Source organism: Syngnathus floridae, chromosome 12 (assembly GCF_059516105.1).
Source record: "Syngnathus floridae isolate MCC-2025c chromosome 12, RoL_Sflo_1.0, whole genome shotgun sequence".
Taxonomy (NCBI): domain Eukaryota; kingdom Metazoa; phylum Chordata; class Actinopteri; order Syngnathiformes; family Syngnathidae; genus Syngnathus; species Syngnathus floridae.
The window spans coordinates 10,574,593-10,588,863 of NC_142424.1; the positions used below are offsets into that span (position 1 = coordinate 10,574,593).

At 43.0% G+C, this 14,271-nt stretch overlaps 1 protein-coding gene across 3 annotated transcripts in view; it reads left to right on the forward strand.

Annotated features, from left to right (window-relative positions):
- tln1 (talin 1) overlaps window positions 1-14,271 on the forward strand; it is a 102,080-nt gene that overhangs the window by 35,014 nt on the left and 52,795 nt on the right. For 2 of the 3 annotated variants that reach the window (XM_088391225.1, XM_088391226.1), the window contains 6 exons: window positions 2,074-2,254; window positions 3,628-3,741; window positions 3,851-3,959; window positions 4,848-5,056; window positions 5,707-5,805; window positions 12,322-12,384. In XM_088391225.1, coding sequence (XP_088247351.1) covers window positions 2,074-2,254; window positions 3,628-3,741; window positions 3,851-3,959; window positions 4,848-5,056; window positions 5,707-5,805; window positions 12,322-12,384 — 775 coding nt within the window. The remainder of the gene's footprint in view (window positions 1-2,073; window positions 2,255-3,627; window positions 3,742-3,850; window positions 3,960-4,847; window positions 5,057-5,706; window positions 5,806-12,321; window positions 12,385-14,271) is intronic. The other variant, XM_088391227.1, reaches the window with a different exon arrangement.

A 14,271-nucleotide genomic window follows, 5' to 3' on the forward strand; every position in this document is an offset into this window, starting at 1 on the left:
CAACAACAGGCTAAACGATAGGTATGCTAACGTGAAAAACACAAACAAAGAGCTGAGAACGGGCCTGACGTAACATATAGAGTGATTAAGGACAACTATTACATGAATAACATGTTTATAAAACCATCGGTGTCACTCCAATTCATTAAATCCATCGATCGTTCTTTGTCAACAATGGGTGCACACGGCTGAGGGCGCTTGCACTTCAAAATATTCCACAGGCTCATATAACGATAGATAAACTATATTTCAAATAACTATAATACAAGCCAATAATATTATCAAACCATCCGTGCACTTTAATTCCATTAAATCCATCGATCAAATTCCTCGTCCTTTGTCAACATTGCCGCGCGTGCGCCCTGACGTCAGCCTCGACTTTATTCCACAGATCTACTATATAACTATATTGTAGCGTTAACAAAGTACAAGGATAGACGTGGGTTTGGTAAACGGCTCTTTATTAAACCAAACAAACTTCCAAGCGTGTGGCGGCGTGGACTTCCAGGCAGACCGGGCGTGCGTAATGGCCATGTCCGAGCCCCGCGCACCGTTCGCGGACAGCCACTCGGCCGAGCGCCGGCTCCCGACTCAGTAGAGTAGGACCGGGCGTGCGTAAAAGCCATAATAGTTTTTCAAACCTTCTATGTCACTCCAAATCCTTAATTCCTTCAAACTCTTTGTCCTCCGTGTCACTTAGAAATGATCACCGCTAATGATGCCGGTAGTCCTTATGTGGGCACGTTTGTATGTAAACAACCGCCGCGCCGCGCTACTGACGTCACTTGAAATAGTAATCCATTGGTACATCACGGTTCTCCAAACTTTCTTTCTGCTGCTCGATTACTGTTTTCAGCTGCATATTTTACAACTTGAAGTTTGTAACCTGCAAAATATGAGTTTCTTTTTGGTGCCATTTTTCTTAAGCCCACCCAGTTGATGAGTCACGGCCAACGGTGAAATTTAGAGCGCCCTCATCCAGTTTCGTCTGAAAATATAATTTTTTTGGGTTGTTTTATCAAAGTCAAAGTCTGCTTTATCGTCGATTTTTTTTTTATATACTAAGACACACAAAGAGATTGAAATTACGTTCCCACTATCCCTCGGTGAGATAGTACACATATGCATACAAGCAACACAAAAAAAACCAAGAAGACACAAACAATGAATAAATAAGAGTGTTGAATAAATGATAAATAAACAAATAATAATAAATAATAATAATAAATATAAGAGAAGCAAAAATGGAGCAAGTGTACATATAGCAGACAGTGGACTTGGATATGGTGCTTTAAAGTGTTAATTGCTTTATTTGATGTTTTCTCTATTTTTTATGTTTTGAATATGTTCAAGATAAAGATATAAAAGCATGTGAAGTGATCAACTATACTAAAAATAACATGGGAAGTGGTCAACTATACTTGTAAGTGATGTCTTAATGATCAAGTAAAAATTTGTGAAACAAAACATATATAAGTCGCTCCTGAGTATAAGTCGCCCCCCCACCCAACTATGAAAAAAAACGCGACTTATAGTCCGGAAATTACGGTACACAGTCAAGTCGAGACACCTTGACTGTGATAGCCACTCAGCTGCTGTCAGAACAGCAGTGCCTTTAAAAGTGACTGTTCTTATTTTCGCAATATTTATGGAGCTAGTCTAAAACAGTAAACAAAGTCATGTTGATTCTTTTTGATTTTAATCACAACCACTTTCAATAGTTTATTCCTTACACTGTCTAAAACCTTTTTAAAAAACTGTCACTTTTATTTAAAAAAGAAATACAATTTAAAGAATATTTAGTGTTTATTTGTATTCAATTATTCGACTCTCCATACATATATAGGAATAGGACTTTATGTCTTTTGTTGTAATATAACTGATATTAATATAGAAGCTGGTATAACACCAAACAGATTTTTGTTGGTGGTGTGCCTCGAGATTTTTTCCAATGAAAAGGTGTGCCGTGAATGAAAAAAGGTTGGGAACCACTGCCATAATGTTACTGTCCATCTTGTCATCATACCAAGAAGAAAATTCCAATTTTTTTTTTTTTTTTTTGCATCACTTCAGGTCCACAGTGTTGCAGCAGCAGTTCAACAAAGTGGGTAAGGTAGAAACAGGCTCTGTGGCTCTGCCAGCCATTATGCGCTCGGGAGCCGGTGGTCCAGAGAGTTTCCAGATGGGCTCCATGCCTCAGGCCAAACAGCACATCACCAGTGGACAAATGCACAGAGGACACATGCCTCCTCTGGTAAAGTCAACTTTACTATAACACTAAATGGCACATGAGACTAAAACAATTGCATATTGTGTGAACTGCCTGTGTGAACTAACGTAATGTTTCTCAAACTCAAGTTGCATTTTGGGGGGGAACAAAAGGCTTTTTTTTTTATTGTTACATTTGTTGTAAGTGAATAAATGTGTCTTTTCTAGAATAACACACATGATAGGTAATGAACCTGTATTTTTAAATTTTACTTCTTAAATATCCCCTGCTGGGCTAATAATTGGACCGGCTCAGAAAATTGGGTCAGTTTGATCCAACTTTGGATTGTTTTGCAAAAAACAACCCAATTTGTTGAACTGCATTGTTCGAAAAAAAGTTGTTTAGTGCAAAAACAATACCAATCGAAATTGGGTTGTTTTCAACCCAGTATTTCTAAGGCGTTATGAACTTTGACTATTACCATGACTTAGAGACTACTTTTTTCCCAGAACAAGTACAGCACAATTTTATTCTCATAACATTACACGTTTTTGTCATCTCTAGAAAACCCCCAATGATTTTAACATAACATTGTAACTGTTTTGTCATATTTCAAACTTTTTGATTCCAATAACATTTTGAGGAACACATAGATTGTATAGAAGATTTATTTGAATCACTTTTGTGTATCGTGCACCATGAAAACATGCATAGCATTGTTAAAATGTGCCATCAAGCTTAGTCCAAACAGGGAACAAGAAAGACAGTGTTTTTTGAATAGTCAGACTAGACGTTCCATTCTTGTCTCACAGTTGATCAATGACCAAATTAAACTTTAAGGTCAAGGTATCGCTGTATGTGTATGTTATTGTTATTTGTGACCTCTAAAGCGATTGACATTCACAGTATGTGAAAGAAAACACAACTAAATGGACCATGTGGATTCTGTCGCTATTTACAAAATGAAACATAATTTGAGATCTCAAGTAGCACCAGAATCATATCTCCACATTCAGAACCACTACAAGAGATTTTCAAAACAGATTTTCAAAACAGTTACTTAAAGATTAATATAAGCATGATACGGAGCAAAAAATGGGTCAAACGAGTTTGCTTCTGAAACAGAATTGTCAGGAATTTTTTGTTTTTTGTGTGTTTTGTTTTTATTATGGAGAGAAATGTTATTACATTTAAATTGTAAGTAAAGTAAAGTTGCATCATTGTATATATAGAAAAGCTTTATTTCATGCCATTTTATTATCATTACTTTTTTTAATTGGTACATACTAGTGTATTGTTTTTATTATATTTATGGCCCCAAGTAATATTTTGGACATTCCTTGTAAAGAATGTTTAGATAGAAAAGCTATAGTGGAAACACACTACACTGTGATATGAGGATGTTTGTGTGTTTGCAGACTTCAGCTCAGCAAGCCCTGACTGGTACCATCAACTCCAGTATGCATGCTGTTCAGGCTGCTCAGGCCTCTTTAGATGACTTTGATACCCTGCCTCCCCTGGGGACAGATGCTGTAAGATTTCACTTTCCTTTATTCCAATTTTCCAATCAAACCTTAAAGCACTTGAACTGAGATAGGGTCATGCGTTGAAACTGTAATGTGTTTTATTCTTGTGTTTAAGGCATCCCAAGCCTGGCGCAAAAACAAGATGGACGAGTCTAAACATGAGATCCATTCTCAGGTGGATGCTATTACAGCGGGCACTGCCTCTATGGTTAATCTCACTGCAGGTAAAGCTATTCACTAAGAACAGACGTATGTTTCCAGCGAATTGTCAAGATGATGTTTTCATAGTGTGTTAGTGCTTGGGGTTCAGCTACATTTCACATTCAGAGAGTTCACAATGTGGTTTTAAGTTTTTATTTCATTAACATCGTAAACTAACTACCGTATTTTCCGAAATATAAGTCGCAGTTTTTGTCATAGTTTGGCTGGGGGTGCGACTTATACTCAGGAGCGACTTACATGTGAAATTATTAACACATTATATCATTTCACATGATATTTTCACACTAAACCACTAGAGGGCGCTCTAGGCCTGTGCAATAATTGGAACTGCAACTGACGATGAGCCACGTAGAAGAGGAAGCGCTGCGTCTTCTCCTTCCGGGGTTAGCAGAGTTGTTTATGACACCGATGATGAAGACTTAGTTAGATTTAATGATTTGGAGTGACATGGATGGCTAGAATAACTTGTTAGCATGTTGTTTATGCTATAGTTATTTGAATAACTCTTAACATGTTACGTCAGGCATGTTCTCAGTTCCTCGTTTGTGTTTATGTAATGTTAAGCATATCGTATCGTTCAGCCTGTTGTTGCCTATTCATGTCTGTTCTTGGTGTTGGATTTTGTCAAATAGATTTACCCTAAAAATGCGACTTACACTCCGGTGTGACTTATATATGTCTTTTTCTTCTTATGCATTTTATGGCTGGTGCGACTTGTACTCCAGAGCAACTTATAGTCCGGAAAATACGGTATAATTAGCAATACAGTACAGTGAAAGACTGAATGATGAAGGCATTTACTTATCTACTTATGAAGGCTGATATCCCTTATTTAAAAGTATTCACATTGTGTACAAGAGATGTTGATCCATGTGCCCGTCTGTCCACAGGTGACCCAGCAGAGACAGACTACACAGCAGTGGGCTGTGCCGTTACCACCATCTCCTCCAATCTCACTGAGATGTCAAAGGGTGTCAAACTATTGGCAGCACTCATGGAGGATGAAGGAGGAAATGGACAACAGCTGCTCGGTGCCGCCAAGCACTTGGCCTGTGCTGTCTCTGACATGCTGAAGACTGCGCAGCCTGCAAACATAGAGGTATAAAAATCAAACCAGTTTTTGGAGAGGTGCTAGTCTGCTTCCTGACAACTATCCCGTTTATTTTAAAAATCCTCCGACCGATGGATGGCTCATTGAGCTCCAGCATGAACACTTGTCCGATCACAAGTTCTATCTCAAGGATGTGACTGTGGTGGTTTCTCGAAACCAGAGCTGCTTCCACAAATCATCTAAAAGTCCTTGGCTTTGCCAAGAGACCGATTTCTACCCTTTGCTGTGCCTTTGGCCTCTCTCCATCTTTGATAAGGGAGATGAATTGCTAGTCTAGTCCGCCCCTGAACTGTTCCCGGTCTCACTAAAGGTCATCTTGACAAGAATCGGAAAGCAGATTAGTATCTGTCCGAAAATTAGTTGCAATTTATTTTTTATTCGCAGCAGTATTGAACTTTCTGGTTCCAAAGCCCACGACCTTTTGGATGAAATATTGCCACTGGCTGCCTATCTTGCTAACTCTATTGGTCCTACATTCCTATTTTACTATATCAAAATGACTACTGTAAAGAAGTCATTGAAACAGCAAATCTGATGGTGACCTAAAACCTTTGCACAGTACAAGCTGTCAAAAACAGTTTGTTTTTGTCTCTCTCTGAATTGAATTGTCAATAACAGAAAAATTGTTTTGGATTTAGCCTCGTCAGAATCTGCTGCAAGCTGCAGGAAATGTGGGTCAGGCCAGTGGAGAACTACTATCACACATTGGAGAGACAGACACTGATCCACAGTTCCAGGTATTTATATTTTAAATTCTAAATTCATACTTTAAAAAGTTCAGATTATTGTATTTATGATTTTATACTAGTACTCATAAATCTATTATACAGTAATCCCTCGCTATATTGTGGTTCATTTACCGCAGCTTCAGTACATCGTGGATTTCCCTCCCCCCCCAAAAATACATCCATCCATTCATCCATACCGCTTGTCCTCACGGGGGTCGCGGGCGTGCTGGAGCCTATCTCAGCAGTCATCAGGGGACACCCTGAACCAGTTGCCAGCCGATCGCAGAGCACACAGAGACGAACAACCATCCGCACTCGCACTCACACCTAGGGGCAATTTGGAGTGCTCAATTGGCCTACCAAGCATGTTTTTGGGATATGGGAGAAAACCGGAGTGCCCGGACAAAACCCACACGGGCACGGGGAGAACATGCAAACTCCACACAGGGAGGGTCGGAGGTGGAAACGAACCGGCACCCTCCTAACTGTGAGGCGGACGTGCGAACCAGTGCAATTGCAGTCTGTATACTTGTACCTTGTTATAAAAAAAAGTTATAATAATAAGAGTTCTAAAAACATATTTACAGTATTGTACCTTGTTATAAAAAAAATCGTTATAATAATCAGACTTCTAAAAACATATTTACAGTATGTACACTTGTACCTTGTCATAAAAAAGTTGTTATAATAATAAGAATTCTAAAAACATTTACAGTATGAATACTTTAGCTATATCTACATATGTTACACACACACACACACACACACACACACATGCATCATATTTATATTTATATTATTTATAAATTATTTTCTGTATGTCATTTATACTATTGACATAGTATTTACATGTTTGAAACTATTAACGTATTTTTCGGACTAAAAGTCGCTGCGGAGTACAAGTCGCATCAGCCATAAAGTGCACCAGAAAGGGAAAAAACCATATATGTCACACCAGAGTTTAAGTCGCATTATGGGGGAAATTTATTTGACAAAATCCAACTCCAAGAACAGACATGAACCAGCAGCAACAGGCTAAACGATACGGTATGCTCACGTGACATAAACACAAATGAGGAGCTGAGAACGAGCCTGACGTAACCTTAACAGTGATTCAAATAACTATAACATAAAGAACACATTTACCAAACCATCTGTGTCACTCCAAATCATTAAATCCAGAAAAATTCTTCATCCTTTGTGTAAACAATGCCGCATGTGCGGCGTGCCGCTGACGTCGGACTTGTCGTCTGTTGCAGTTCAAATTATTCCACTGGCCCATATAACTAGATATAAACTATGTATCAAATAACAATAATATAAACAACAATTTTATCGAACCATCTGTGTCACTCCAAATCATTAAATCCATTGGAATCTTCGTCCTTTGTGTAAACACCGGCACTTCTAACCCCGGAAGTGTGTGCGGTGCGCCGCTGACATCAGTTGCAATTCAACTTATTCCACAGGCCCATATAACTATATATAAACTATATATCAAACTATAATATAAACAACAATTTTATCGACCCATCCGTGTAACTCCGAATCAATAAATCCATCGAAATCTTCATCCTTTGTGTAAACACCGGTGCTTCTAACCCCGGAAGTGTGTGTGGGGCGCCGCTGACGTCAGTTGCAATTCAACTTATTCCACAGGCCCATATAACTATACAGGACTGTCTCAAAAAATTTGAATATTGTGATAAAGTTCTTTATTTTCTGTAATGCAATTAAAAAAAAAAAAAAAAGGTCATACATTTTGGATCGAGGAGTTAATTAGACAATGAGTTGAATGCCCTACTAGTATACTTTTTCATGATATTCTAATATTTTGAGATAGGATATTTGGGTTTTCATAAGCTGTATGCCATAATTAGCAATATTAAAATAATAAAAGGCTTGCAATATTTCAGTTGATTTGTAATGAATCCAGAATGCATGCCAATTTTGTTTTTTAATTGCATTACAGAAAATAAAGAGCTTTATCAGAATATTCTAATTTTCTGAGACAGTCCTGTATATAAACTATACTGTATATCAAACAGTGATGTGCGGTGAGGTTCATGACTGGGGAGGCACTGACAAGAGCTCAACATATGAGCCAACACACAGTGTTATAGCAAGCGCCCTGGATTGCTCTTCCCGTCTCACCCATCCTGCTGCCTTCACGGCCTTGCTAGACAATCAGAAACTACTGAAGTCAAACAAGATAGACGTTGCTACTCTAAATAAACTATATATCAAATAACTATAACATAAATAACAAGGTTATCGAACCATCTGTGTCACTCCAAATCATTAAATCTCCTCTCTGGAAGTCAGTAAATGGAACTCATTTTCAGTGAGGCTCCAATTATTCCACAGCCATAGTGTACCCTCATGCGTTTTAAAGTGAAAATAACATGTGATGTGATCAACTATACTAGTAAGTAATGTGTTAATGATCAAGTAAAAATTTGCGAACAATTACACATATAAGTCGCTCCTAAGTATAAGTCGCCCCCCCACCCAAACTATGAAAATAATGCGACTTATCCATCCATCCATCCATCCATCCATCCATCCATCCATCCATCCATCCATCCATCCATCCATCCATCCATCCATCTTCTTCCGCTTATCCGGGGTCTGGTCGCGGGGGCAGCAGCTTTAGGAGGGACTCCCAGACTTCCTTCTCTCCAGCCACTTCATCCAGCTCATCCCGGGGGATCCCAAGGCGTACCCAGGCCAGCTGAGAGACATAGTCTCTCCAGCGCGTCCTGGGTCGTCCCCGGGGTCTCCTACCGGTGGGACATGCCCGGAACACCTCCCCAGGGAGGCGTCCAGGAGGCATCCTGATAAGATGCCAGAGCCACCTCATCTGGCTCCTCTCAACGTGGAGGAGTAGCGACTCTACTCCGAGTCTCTCCCGGATGACCGAGCTTCTCACCCTATCTCTAAGGGAGAGCCCGGACATCCTGCGGAGAAAACTCATTTCGGCCGCTTGTATCCGGGATCTCGTTCTTTCGGTCACGACCCATAGCTCGTGACCATAGGTGAGGGTAGGAGCGTAAATCGACCGGTAAATTGAGAGCTTTGCCTTTTGGCTCAGCTCTCTCTTCACCACAACGGACCGGTACAGGGTCCGCATTACTGCCGACGCTGCACCGATCCGCCTGTCGATCTCGCGCTCCATCCTGCCCTCACTCGTGAACAAGCCCCCAAGATACTTAAACTCCTCCACTTGGGGCAGGATCTCATCCCCGATCCGGAGAGGGCATTCCACCCTTTTCCGACCGAGGACCATGGACTCGGATTTGGAGGTGCTGACCCTCATCCCGACCGCTTCACACTCGGCTGCGAACCGCTCCACTGAGAGCTGGAGATCACGGCCTGAAGAAGCCAACAGCACCACGTCGTCTGCAAAAAGCAGAGACGTGATGCTGAGGTCCCCAAACTGGACCCCCTCAACGCCTCGGCTGCGCCTAGAAATTCTGCCCATAAAAATTATGAACAGAATCGGTGACAAAGGGCAGCCTTGGCGGAGTCCAACCCTCACTGGGAACGAATCCGACTTACTGCCGGAAATGCGGACCAGACTCTGGCATCGGTGATACAGGGACCGAACCGCCCTTATCAGTTGGCTCGGCACCCCGTACTCCCGAAGCACCCTCCACAGAACCTCCCGAGGGACACGGTCGAACGCCTTCTCCAAGTCCACAAAACACATGTGGATTGGTTGGGCGAACTCCCATGCACCCTCGAGGATCCTGCCGAGGGTGTAGAGCTGGTCCACTGTTCCACGGCCAGGACGAAAGCCACACTGCTCCTCCTGAATCCGATGGTCGACCTCCCGACGGACCCTCCTCCCCAGCACCCCTGAATAGACCTTACCGGGGAGGCTGAGGAGTGTGATTCCCCTGTAATTGGAACACACCCTCCGGTCCCCCTTCTTAAAGAGGGGAACCACCACCCCAGTCTGCCAATCCAGAGGCACTGTCCCCGATGTCCACGCAATGTTGTAGAGGGGTGTCAGCCATGACAGCCCCATAACATCCAGAGCCTTTAAGAACTCCGGGCGGATCTCATCCACCCCTGGGGCCTTGCCACCGAGGAGTTTTTTAACTACCTCAGTGACTTCGACCCCAGAGATTGAAGAATCCGCCTCAGAGTCTCCAGGCCCTGCTTTCTCAATGGAAGGCGTGTAGGTGGAATTGAGAAGGTCTTTGAAGTATTCTCCCCACCGACTCACAACGTCCCGAGTCGAGGTCAGCAGCACGCCATCCCCACTGTAAACAGTGTTGACGTTGCACTGCTTCCCCCTCCTGAGACGCCGGATGGTGGACCAGAATTTCCTCGAAGCCGTCCGGAAGTCATTCTCCATGGCCTCACCAAACTCCTCCCATGCCCGGGTTTTTGCCTCTGCAACTGCCAAAGCCGCGTTCCGCTTGGCCATCCGGTACCTGTCAGGTGCCTCCGGAGTCCCGCAGGCCAAAACGGCCCGATAGGACTCCTTTTTCAGCTTGATGGCATCCCTTACCACCGGTGTCCACCAGCGGGTTCGGGGATTGCCACCACGACAGGCACCAACGACCTTACGGCCACAGCTCCGGTCGGCCGCCTCAACAATGGAGGCGCGGAACATGGTCCACTCAGACTCAATGTCCCCCGCCTCCCCCGGGACGTGGGAAAAGCTCTGCCGGAGGTGGGAGTTGAAGCTTTTCCTGACAGGAGATTCTGCCAGACGTTCCCAGCAGACCCTCACAGAGCGTTTGGGTCTGCCAGGTCGGACCGGCATCTTCCCCCACCATCGGAGCCAACCCACCACCAGGTGGTGATCCGTTGACAACTCTGCCCCTCTCTTCACCCGAGTGTCCAAAACATGCGGCCGCAAATCCGATGACACGACTACAAAGTCGATAATCGAACTGCGGCCTAGGGTGTCCTGGTGCCAAGTGCACACATGGACACCCTTATGTTTGAACATGGTGTTCATGATTGAAAATCCGTGTCGAGCACAGAAGCCCAATAATAGAACACCGCTCGGGTTCAGAACGGGGGGGCTGTTCCTCCCAATCACGCCCTTCCAGGTCTCACTGTCATTGCCCACGTGAGCATTGAAGTCACCCAGTAGAACGATGGAGTCCCCAGAAGGAACACTCTCCAGCACTTCCTCCAGGGACTCCAAGAAGGGTGGGTACTCTGAGCTGCCGTTTGGTGCATAGACACAAACAGGACCCGTCCCTGCACCCGAAGGCGGAGGGAGGCTACCCTCTCGTTCACCTGGGTGAACCCCAATGTGCAGGCGCCCAGCCGGGGGGCAATAAGTATACCCACACCTGCTCGACGCCTCTCACCGTGGGCAACTCCAGAGTGGAAGAGAGTCCAGCCCCTCTCGAGAGGGCTTGTACCGGAACCCAAACTGTGCGTGGAGGCTAGTCCGACTATATCTAGTCGGAATTTTTCTGCCTCGCACACCAGCTCGGGCTCCTTTCCAGCCAGAGAGGTGACATTCCATGTCCCAAGAGCCAGCTTCTGCAGCCAGGGATCAGACCGCCAAGGTCCCTGCCTTTGGCCGCCGCCCAGCTCACACTGCACCCGACCCCTTTGGCCCCTCCCACAAGTGGTGAGCCCATGGGAAGGGGGACCCACGTTTCCTTTTCGGGCTGTGCCCGGCCGGGCCCCCTGGGCGAAGGCCCGGCCACCAGACGCTCGCCTTCGAGCCCCGCCTCCAGGCCTTGCTCCAGAGGGGGGCCCCGGTGACCCGCGTCCGGGCAAGGGAAAACGAAGTCCATTTATTTTACTCATCATAAGGGGCTTCTGTGAGCCGTACTTCGTCTGGCCCCTCACCTAGGACCCGCTTGCCATGGGTGACCCTACCAGGGGCATGAAGCCCCCGACAACATGGCTCCTAGGATCATAGGGGCACGCAAACCCCTCCACCACGGTAAGGTGACGACTCACGGAGGGGTAACGCGACTTATAGTCAGAAAAATACAGTATTTAATGTTCTAATGATAACATATGCACTTATATGGTTTAATATACATTTATTGATACTCAAAAAATGTATGTATGTTAAAAATGAGAGGGTGACACTACTTTGCGGATTTTCACCTCCCACGGGTTGTCTTGGAACCAATTATCCGCGATAAATGAGGGATTACTGTATTCTGATTTACTATAGAGAGTCTGGGACAACAATCGTAAATATCATCCAATCGTTCACATGTCCACAATAAATTGGCTAGACTAACTCATGAGTATATTATACTGTATGTAAAAATAGCCATTACATGTCACTTAATGGTTGGCATTATCATACTCCCTCCGGAGTCAAAATTTTGTGAATTTGCAAAGTAAGGTTTCTGTGGTTGTTTTCTACTTGTATTCACTGTTTTTTGTCTTTTGTTTTTTTATACTCTCTCTTGAGTCAAAATTTTGTGAATTTGCAAAGAAAGTTTTCTGTGGTTGTTTACTACGTATATTCACTGTTTTTTGTCTTTTTTTTTTTTTTTTTTTACCTCTATACGTATATGGCAGTTTCTAGGTAAAGGATCTTTCAGGGCTGCCAGATGGAGAGTGCTCTCTTATTGTCAAATAATGGTAACAAATGTCTGCTAAAGACATTTAACGATGAAATACCAATCAAATCAGTCTATTAATTCATTTGGTGATCCGCGTACAGTACCCATCCTGACAAACTGCCAATCAAAACTGATTTAAACTACAATTGTATGTCTGAGTATTCCTCTATTAAAACTAACCCATCCCCACACATATTGTGTATTTTCATTCAATCATGTTATCAGTGCTACGTTTTACTCGTTTAAAGCATTATGGACATCACACACTACCAGTCTGTCAGACAAATATAAAATTTATTGTACAAAAATATTTCTGTTTGAATAAAAAAAATGTACCGTAATTTTCGGACTAAAAGTCGCTCCGGAATAAAGGTTTTTTTCACGGAATAAACGTGAAAAAAAATATATATAAGTCGCTCCGGAGTACAAGTCACATTTTGGGGGAAATTTATTCAACAAAATCCAACACCAAGAACAGACATGAACGAGCAACAACAGGCTAAACGATAGGTATGCTAACGAGACATAAACACAAATGAAGAGCTGAGAACGGGCCTGACGTAACATTCAGAGTTATTCAAATAACTATTACATAAATAACACGTTTATAAAACCATCTGTGTCACTCTAATTCATTAAATCCATCGATCGTCCTTTATGGAAACGATGCCGTGTATGCGCCGCTGACGTTTAAATATTCTAAATATTCCACAGACCGATATAACGATATATAAAGTATATATCAAATAACTATCATATAAACAACAATATTATCAAACCATCTGTGTCACTCCAAATCATTAAATCCATCGATCAAATTCCTCGTCCTTTGTCAACAACGCCGCGCGTGCGCCCTGACGTCAGCCTCGTCGTTATTCGACAGATCTAGTATATAACTATATTATAGCATCAACAAAGTACAAGGAAAGACGTGGGTTTGGTAAACGTCTCTTTATTTAACAAAACAAGAGTTCAACGAGCCAAGAAGTACTGAACTGTAACGATAAAAACGTATACAAGTTGCTATACGAAATAAAATATGTCAAATACCATATTTGCCGGTGTATAAGTCGACTCGGTGTATAAGTCGACCCCCTAAAATTCGACGGAAATTTACGATTTTATGATATATCCTTTGTATAAGTCAAGCTCAATTGTTGCATTATATTAAACTTCAAAATTCAATCAGAAATATGTGAAATTTATTGACGAAATGTGTTCAAATTCGCGAGTTTGTAGCGAGCGATCTATACGCCATTTTACATATTATTTACTTCATGACCCTGTGATATTACGCGCCGAGAGAGACTAACAACAATGAACACTCTTAGAAACTGGTTTATTTTTAGATAAGAAACAACAAATTATAATTATAAAGTGATTGCCGGTACATAGAGTTCAAAATTCGTCTTCATTGTCGCTATTTCCTTAAAGCTCGTTCCATTCGTTTTCGTTTAGTTTGTCGGCTCTTGCGCCACAAAGAGTCCGCCTCGGCTGGTTCCCCATGTCGGCCAGAACAAGTGAAAATTCGGCCTCTTCCCCTGGAAGTCTGGCCAAGTTTGGCGAATATTTTCTAAGTGCCAACGACTCAACCGCCGTAAAGTGTCCGCCTCGGCTGGTTCCCCATGTCGGCCACCACAAGGGAAAATTCGGCCTCTTCCCCTGGAAGTCTGGCCAAGTTTAGCAAATATTTTCTAAGTGCCAACAACTCAACCGCCGTAAAGTGTCCGCCTCGGCTGGTTCCTCCGGTCGGCCAGAACAAGTGAAAATTCGGCCTCTTCCCCTGGAAGTCTGGCCAAGTTTGGTGAATATTTTCTAAGTGCCAACGACATTCATTTAGACATGGCGATTGAATGTTTACGTACCGGTAGTTATTGTCGTTGCTTGACGCGCGATGACTCGCACA